We start from the raw sequence: 9,185 nt of genomic DNA on the forward strand, positions 1-9,185 counted from the left end.
CCCGTTCATCGTTAGAACCATCGGACGCCTTAAGATGCGCTTGGGAAACCGGGCCCTGATATCCAGTTTCCTCCTCTTCTTCATTTTCCGATGTGACAGTCACCTCCCCCTCCTCTTCTTCTTCTTTCACTGAAACGTCGCCGTCCCCCTCTTTGACTATGAACGAGTCTTCCTCTTCTTTAACTGAGACGTCTTTCTCTTCTTCTTTCACGGTAACAGCCTCAACCTCTACTTGTTTTTGTATTGTAACAGCCTCCTCCTCTTCCACGAGAGCGTCTTTCTCCATCCAGCAGGCAGACCACCTCTTCTTCATCATCAGGAACGGGGTTAAGTTTGAGACTGGAGCTATGAGGCATGTACTGAAGTCGCTAAGCGGTATAATTCAAAGCAGTGTCCCTTTATCAGCACCACGTGATCAATGACGTCTGAAGAATAATTTCGTCGAACACCTGATTGGTTTGGTGTTGATTAATTTGGGCTCGTTCGACATTGCAGCCGACAGTGCAGGTGGCTGCTGACTCATTTACAAATCACCTTGCATCATAAATAACTACTCATTATTATTTATAAATCAGTCAGCCAGTCACCGTTTACCCACAATGCAGCATAGACTTGATGCTCTCGATCAAGGCCCGTGGTTTCGTAGAAGACATGAAGGCTACGCTGCTACGGTGGGGGACGTCATCTTTCAAAATGTGGCTGTTCTAAATTCTGTGTCGCTCAAAGCCTTGAGTAATGAACTTAAAAAAAAAAAAAAAATTTAAACAATTATCTGGAAAGAGCCAATGCTTCAGGAAGCTTTGTTTCCCCATCACTACTTTTCAGCTTTTCAGCATGTTTTCTGTGAATTCGACTACGAGAGTTTTGTAACTTTTTCCACCTTGGCTTTCCCACTCCCGTGGGTTATAATTGGTCTCCGGTAGTTGGTCTCTGCTGACCATAACCGTGCTGGTTGGTTATGCTGTTTAGGCTAATAGCTAGTTGGCTAAATAGCTAACGTTAGCTGTTGATAACTGTCTAACATTCTTTGATTGGTTAGATGGCATGATTTCCAAAACGTTGGTTTACTTTAATCACTCAAGTCATGAGTGGATTGGTTTAATTTAAAGTTATACATTTTTATTTCTGTTGTAGTTAACATCATAGGTAGCCAGTTTTTAAGTATGGTATTTAAGATGATTGATGAGAAAAGTATCGTTCGGGTAACTGGTTCCATGCACAGCATAAGATAACTGATTTCAACACTGCTGGAATTGATGAAGTTCCTCTGCTGTCCCCTGGAATAGAAAGAACACGTCATCAATGAAGACTTTTTCAGAGCCTGATGAGATGCTAGAATGGATTGTTAGGGCTGACAATCACATTCTTCTCTAACAACCCCACATACAGTTACACATAATTAGATGCTATTTTTTTTTAACTACAATGACCATAATGACCTGAGCGCCTACTTGTCTTGTCTGTGTTTCATTTACACCTGCTACGTAAAAGAGACTGAAGAATGTGTGACAGTATAGCTTCAGTCCCTCTCCTCGCCCCTACCTGGGCTCGAACCAGGGACTCAATGGCACACATAAACTGCCTCCCACGAAACATCGCTATTAGCGCACACCCCGCTAACTAGCTAGCCATTTCACATCGGTTACAAATGCACAATGGTCAATGCTATCTGGGATTCTTGGGACATCCCTACCCTAAACCCTAACCTTAATCCCTAACTTAACCATTTTAGATGTAAACTTCAATGGGCTAGGGACGTCCCAAGGATGTATCGCTACCTGAAATTACACAATCTAAGTGATTGATAGTTGGTATTCAGCAGTCATAAAGCCTTATTTATTTTAATGAACTACTAAAATTGTGATTTTGTCAGACAGCAGCTCTACACGCTTATTTATATTCAGTGGCCTGACTGCATCCAGACTGTCAAAGGCCCATCCTGGTAGATCTGAACCTAATGCAGTTTGGAGTGATCAGATAACAGAAGTCACATTTAGGTGCCAGGTGTAACTGAGGCCATAGACGCTCCATATCGATTACTTTTAATGTTTTATATAATATGACTAAATGTATTTATTTCTGTGTTACAGGGGCAGTCAAGAAATGGAACGGCAAGGCCACAGAACATGACATAAGCAGAGCTGTGGGAGACCACCTCAAGCCCCTGGTAGAGCAGGGGGTGGTGTTTACCACTCCACCACACCTTCAGCAGGCTGGAAAATTAACCCTGATATTTTAAAAGCAGGGCAACAACGTCAATATAATTGTACCCAAAAATTGTCAGTTGGTTGCATAAATAATTATGATTACTAAATGTTACATGAAATGTAAATATTAAATATTCGGTTACAGTCTCATTTTCAACGTCTTTTCAATGACATTTTGCTAGGTGTGATATCCCCAATGTCAAAACACAGTTTTAATGTCTCCAAATCAATAACCAATATGCAGAAACAGTTTGGGATAAATTGAAAACCTAAACATAAAATGTGCTATATAGACAAACATCTGCCACAATAATCATATTTCTTGTAATTTTTGAAACAAGCTCCTTATAAACTGCACAAGCACCAAAAACACTGTTGTTTTGACAAGAAGCAATAAATCACTGATATCGATTAGAGGGGAAATTAGGTTGTACGTGCTGTTGAAACTAACACAACTAAAAAAACACATGGAAATGGGAGATATATTTTACCTCCCTGGTTAGAGGACAACCTGCAGAAGACAGTCAGCTACATGTTGGAGTGATGCATTTACATTTAGGAGTCACTAAACAAAGGAACGCAACACTTATTTGTTATAACTCATCGATATCATGCTAAAATCATTTGTGGAAGAGGAGAGAGATGGGGTTGCACGTCCTGTTAAAGCTAACAGCTCAAAAACCACACTGAATCTGGGAGTAATGTGTACATTCCTGGTTAGAGGACAACTTGCAGAAAACAGCTTGATACATTTTGAAGTGTTGCATTTTGATTCAAGTGGATCACGAACGTGGTAAGTGTAACAAAACCATTTTTTGTTAATCACTTTTTGTTAAATAATACTCTTCCATTTCAGAGCCTGGATTTTCCCCTGAGGCTAATATCCATATCATGTTGAAATCAATAGAACAGGGGACAAATGTTTAGGGTTCTACATTGTGACGTCATTAAAATACTCCTACTACAATGTTAAAACATTCTACATTGTGACATGTTTTCATTGATATCATGAAATAACTCATTCATGTATGTATTTTCTGATGTTTGATCAGATGTTTGATCAGAGATTTTTATTAAAGTATCTCTTGGCACACTGATCACAGCTATAAGGTCTCTCTCCTGTGTGTGCTCTCTGGTGTGATACCAGATGGCCAGATTGACCAAAACTCTTCCCACATTATTCACAGACAAAGGATTTCTCTCTTGTGTGTATTCTCTGGTGTTGAGTCAGAGTTCTTGATGCAGCAAAACTGTTCCCACATTGACTACAGCTATAAGGTTTCTCTCCTGTGTGTATTCTCTGGTGCACTGTCAGCGCTCCAGATTGGGAAAACTCTTCCCACATTGATCACAGCTATAAGGTCTCTCTCCTGTGTGTGTTCTCTGGTGCACTCTCAGATCTCCAGATTGACCAAAACTCTTCCCACATTGACCACAGCTATAAGGTTTCTCTCCTGTGTGTGTTCTCTGGTGCACTCTCAGATCTCCAGATTGACCAAAACTCTTCCCACATTGACCACAGCTATAAGGTTTCTCTCCTGTGTGTACTCTCTGGTGCACTGTCAGTGCTCCAGATTGGGCAAAACTCTTCCCACATTCATCACAGCTATAGGATTTCTCTCCTGTGTGTATTCTCTGGTGTGATATCAGGTTGCTTTGTTGAGTAAACCTCTTCCCACATTGAGTACAGCTATAAGGTTTCTCTCCTGTGTGTGTTCTCTGGTGTGATATCAGGCCGGATGGATTAGTAAAACTCTTCCCACATTGAGTACAGCTATAAGGTTTCTCTCTGTGTGTATTCTCTGGTGTGTTATTAGGCAGCTGAGTAAAACTCTTCCCACATTGAGTACAGCTTTTTCTCTCCTGTGTGTGTTCTCTGTGAATCAGTGTGTTGAGTAAAACTCTTCCCACATTCATCACAGCTATAGGATTTCTCTCCTGTGTGTATTCTCTGGTGTGATATCAGGTTGCATTGTTGAGTAAACCTCTTCCCACATTGAGTACAGCTATAATTCTCTGGTGTGTTATTAGGCTGCTGAGCTGAGTTCTTCCCACATTGAGTACAGCTATAAGGTTTCTCTCCTGTGTGTGTTCTCTGGTGTAACGTCAGAGAGCCAGATGTAGTAAAACTCTTCCCACATTGATCACAGCTATAAGATTTCACCCCTGTGTGTGTTCGCTGATGAATTGTAATGCCTGATGAGGTGAATCTCTTCCCACAGTCAGAGCAGCAGAGAGTTCTCTTCCCTGTGGATCTCTGCAGGTGTTTCTTGGGGTGTTCTAATGTGGAGAGACTCTTCTCTGCCTCGTCAGCGTCATGAGGTTGTTGAGGCTCCCCAGAGGACCCACGGTAGTCCCGTCTCTCTCCTGTGTGAACAACAAAGTCAGACAGATGGTTAAAGCCCACAACAGCGGAAATCCACTGTAAAAGGTGATGCCAACAGCGTAGCCATGATGTTGTACAACAATTGTTGTCTGTAATGAATGTAATGATTATTTGACAATGGTCTTAAAATGAGCAAGAATAGTCCTATTTTGTCTTGTTTTCACATTAGTAGTAACATCGATGATTGTAGGCTAGAAATAAGTTATTAAAGTTGTTGAAATCCTTAGAAGTGTGCCAGACGACTTTTGGTCTACAAAATAGGCACCTTTCTGTGTTTGCTAAAATTGCGACACGAGGGCGATGCACATACAATTTGGTGGTAGAAACTCATCCCCCTAATGAGGAAACCAAATAGTTTTGGATGAAGTATATCTGCCTGGAGCAAAAATTGTGAGCAAAGATTTTGTTTTTTCACAATGTATTCTGAATGTGAATGGGGAAAACTCAGGGGAGCAACCTCCATTTCCAGGTTGCTTATGAGAGCATTTCACACTACTTTGGATTAAAATTGTAAGGCTCGTTTGAACGTCCTGCTTAATATAATGTTTGTGTCGTCATCGCAAATCAACCTCTTTGTACTTAAAAAACACTTCAACCAGTAAAGTGCTCTTTGGCTTTTCCATCAGCCTGACAATCAGGGTTGTTTGCCAAATTGGCCCATAACTTCACCTAACAATAACATAGACCTATGTAATGAATGAAGAAGCACTTTGGTTGTTGTTGCATGACACACATAGTGTACTCTAGGACCCACAACAATAACATAGACCTACTGTAGGACCCATAACTTCACCTAACAACAAATATAGGAAAATAGCTCTGTGTGTGGTACTGACCATCAAGGGACAGTTCTCTACACATTAACAGGTAAGAAACTCTGTGTCCAAACAGACTAACGAGACCCTACTGTAAATCAAGTAGACAATAACACATTATAAACATGAATTTGTTAGGGATGTTGGATCCAACGTGGAGCATAACTGTCTTTACCAGAGTAATGAATGAAGAAGCACTATGGTTGTTGTTGTATGTCGTGATGTTTGTCATGTGACTGTCATTCAGAAAATGATTTCCTGGATCAGCTGAACATTATTATTATTTTTTTACCTTTATTTTACTAGGCAAGTCAGTTAAGAACAAATTCTTATTTTCAATGACGGCCTAGGAACAGTGGGTTAACTGCCTGTTCAGGGGCTGAACGACAGATTTGTACCTTGTCAGCTCAGGGATTTGAACTTGCAACCTTTCGGTTACTAGTCCATCACTCTAACCACGAGGCTACCCTGCCGCTAAACAGCTACACTATTAAGAACGATGTGTAATTATTGAAGAACCGCGTAAGTGACAGTATTGATTTGGGTGTTGTCAATAAAGTTAAGGTGACTCTCAGTTAGAACCATTGGATTTTGCAAACTCTGAAATGATTTAGGATTTCTGTGCCCATGAAAACTGTTTTCCCAGCGTAATATAAGGAGACACTAAATGTTACGTAGGTAGAGAGCATTTCAGAGATCTGAATACAAAAAACTGTCCTAACAGGAAAATAACTTAAACTACAAGGCCAAATCTACACTGGAGGAGCTTACCAAGATGACATTGAATGTTCCTGAGTGGCCTAGTTACAGTTTGGACTTAAATCGTCTTGAAAGTCTATGGCAAAACTTGAAAATGGCTTTCTAGCAATGATCAACATCCAACTTGACAGAACAGGAAGGATTTTAAAAAGAATAATGAATATTCACATGAAGATCCATCACCTATTGGATGACATCACAACTTCCCATCAAGCCAACTCCTTGAAGGACTTACTATGACATCACTCACTCCAAGTTTGCAGTTGTCTAAAAAACACTATTTTTCTTACTGTATTTATATATCACTTTCAACAGGAAAGTTTTTTTTTTAATCACTGGAGGACGTCATCAACAATGTAGAACGGCCTTTTAAAAATCACACATTACTTCAACAACTGCAGAGTTTGTGTCCCTGTTTTATAAGATAATACTCACTGTATTTACTGGTGTTAATCAGATCAATGTCCCTGTTTTACAAGATAGTACTCACTGTATTTTCTGGTGTTAATCAGATCTCCAGTCTTCTCTTCTTCGTCCTCCTCTAATGTGACAGTAATCTCCCCCTCTTCATCCTTCATTCCAAAAAGGTCTTCATCCTCCACTCTGAAGGCGTCTTTCTCTTCTTCTTTCACGGTAACAGCCTCACCCTCTACTTGTTTTTGTATTGTAACAGCCTCCTCTTCCTCCTCTTTCACGAGAGCTTCTTTCTCCGTCCAGCAGACCCCCTCTTCTTTAACAGGAGGAGAGTAGCTTAGTGAACTCATGTTCGGAAATAATAGCTAGTTAGTATTAGCGACTAGACTAGTGCTAACTTAACCAGCCAGCAAGTTGACTTACAACGTAAATATTAAATTAAATGGGGTATCTAGTTGTTTCCACATAAGTATGTTTAAATCATAGTGGCAAATAAACCACGAAATTGTCTAAAGAACTTGAATGTTCCGACGTTGTTGTCTAGCGAGCTACCGAGGTGGCTGCAGTTGTTGAAGAAGCGTTCCGTCCACTAGATTAAACGTCACAGTAGAAACATCGCCTGAAAGACACTTATCGCCATCTGCTGTCTGGAGGGAGGAAACGCATGGTGTATATAATGAACAGACTAGGTCTATACTGCTCCTACATGGTGTAACACATCATATGGACATTGGATTTGATTCAGACCCTAAGTCAGTGTGCCAGGTGGACATTGGGTTTGATTCAGATATAATGAAGTGTGCCAGGTGGACATACCCTGCCAGTGTGCCAGGTGGACATTGGTTTGTAACAATGGATCATTTAGGTTTAATGATTCAGACCATGTGCCAGGTGGACATTGGGTTTGATTCACCCTGGTCTGCCAGGGTGTGCCAGGTGTGCCAGGTGGACATTGGGTTTGATTCAGACCCTGCCAGTGTGCCAGGTGGACATTGGGTTTGATTCAGACCCTGCCAGCATGGCCAGAAATGTATTTCAAGGTCAGTAACTTATAACCACAGAACCACCACAGACCTTTCATGTGTAACTAAAAACACCTAAGTATTAGATTTACTGCCATGGTCTAGTATGTCACCGTCTCAGACACCATTCACAATGCTGGCTGAGGTACGAGTAAAACATGAAATTATTTCCTATTTGCTGGCTATTTGTAAAAAAAATGGCAAGGCTTTAGCTCAGTGGGCTTCTCCATTGTTGAGGAAAGCAGGGGAAGTGTTGTGAGTAACAGAACTGCCTGAGATGTGGGGGAAGGGAAGCTGCTCACTGATTGGTTGTAGTGACAAGGGTCCCTCCAGAAATCTATCATTATTCCAACTGACATGTCAAATTCACATATTCTACAGCATAACGACAGTTATGTCTTAAGTGCCTTCTGGGAATGTTACAATGTCATAAAGTTATGGGAGGAGTTAGAAAGTTGGCTGTCAGAAGTACAGTGTTATAATGTAAATTTAATTTAAATAGGTCTGTCTGCATATTTCAAGACATGGAATATGAGGGTGTGGTGAGATACCCGATGGTTGGATGATACTTTTCTAATCAGTCATCTTAAATATTATACTTAAAACCTGGAAATCAACCAATCCTCTGTTGTTAATTCAATAGAAAGGTCAAATGCTTTATTATCTAAAAGTTGAAAGTGACGGAGAGAAATAAAATGGTGCTGATGCGGGCGCTGGAGACGGGGCTGTGTTCTAGTGGGTCTGGGCAGGTTTGATGTAGTTAATGGAGATGGAGGTGTGTTCTAGTGGGTCTGGGCAGGTGTGATGGAGTTAATGGAGATGGGGGTGTGTTCTAGTGGGTCTGGGCAGGTGTGATGGAGTTAATGGAAATGGGGGTGTGTTCTAGTGGGTCTGGGCAGGTGTGATGGAGTTAATGGAGATGGAGGTGTGTTCTAGTGGGTCTGGGCAGTGAATGTTTGTATGATGTTGTTTGTATGTTTTGTATTGTTTATAAAATATCAAATACAATATTTTAAAATTTCCAATGCAAAGTAACACCTCACAGTTCTATTTTTTAAACCATTAAACCAATCAGAATTCAGAAGAATGCCAAAGTCAGGTGTGAAGTAATATGCAGGACCAGCCTATTCCCTATGATGTCAACTACAACATAAATAACTTCAAATGTAGAACTGTAAGTTAAAAAGTATTTGCGTTCGTGACTTGGGTGATTAAAGTAAACCACAGTTTTGGAAATATATAATGCCATCTAACCAAATATCAAAGAATGTTAGCTATATGCAGTTATCTTAGCCAGCCAGCTAACGTTAGCTATTTAGCCAACTAGCTATTAGTCGAACCAGCATAGTACAGTTATGGTCAGCAGAGACCAACTACCGGAGACCAGTTAGAACCCAACTAACAGTAAGCCAAGGTGGAAAATGTTACAAAACTCCCGTAGTCTAATTCACAGAAAACATGCTGAAAAGTAGTGATGGGGAAACAAAGCTTCCTGAAGGATTGGCTCTTTTCCAGCCAATTGTGTCAAAAATAGGTTCATTACTCAGACACAGAATTTAGAACAGCCACATTAGTATAGATG

The 9,185-nt window shown here is 40.6% G+C and overlaps 1 protein-coding gene and 1 long non-coding RNA gene across 2 annotated transcripts; one reads left to right on the top strand and one right to left on the bottom strand.

The window, feature by feature from the left end:
* The first annotated feature begins 427 nt into the window (after positions 1-427).
* On the top strand, positions 428-2,354 carry LOC135567646 (uncharacterized). The gene is made up of 2 exons (XR_010462381.1): positions 428-671; positions 2,091-2,354. It is a non-coding gene; the product is annotated as an uncharacterized LOC135567646 (long non-coding RNA).
* Positions 2,355-4,020: 1,666 nt separating this feature from the next.
* On the bottom strand, positions 4,021-7,183 carry LOC135567645 (zinc finger protein 271-like). The gene is made up of 2 exons (XM_065014948.1): positions 6,658-7,183; positions 4,021-4,574 (listed from the first exon to the last, which is right to left on the bottom strand). Exons 1-2 carry the CDS (start codon positions 6,929-6,931, stop codon positions 4,021-4,023), a joined length of 828 nt encoding a protein of 275 aa, XP_064871020.1. The 5' UTR covers positions 6,932-7,183.
* Positions 7,184-9,185: the final 2,002 nt, after the last annotated feature.

Source organism: Oncorhynchus nerka, unplaced genomic scaffold (assembly GCF_034236695.1).
Source record: "Oncorhynchus nerka isolate Pitt River unplaced genomic scaffold, Oner_Uvic_2.0 unplaced_scaffold_1894, whole genome shotgun sequence".
NCBI classification, from domain to species: domain Eukaryota; kingdom Metazoa; phylum Chordata; class Actinopteri; order Salmoniformes; family Salmonidae; genus Oncorhynchus; species Oncorhynchus nerka.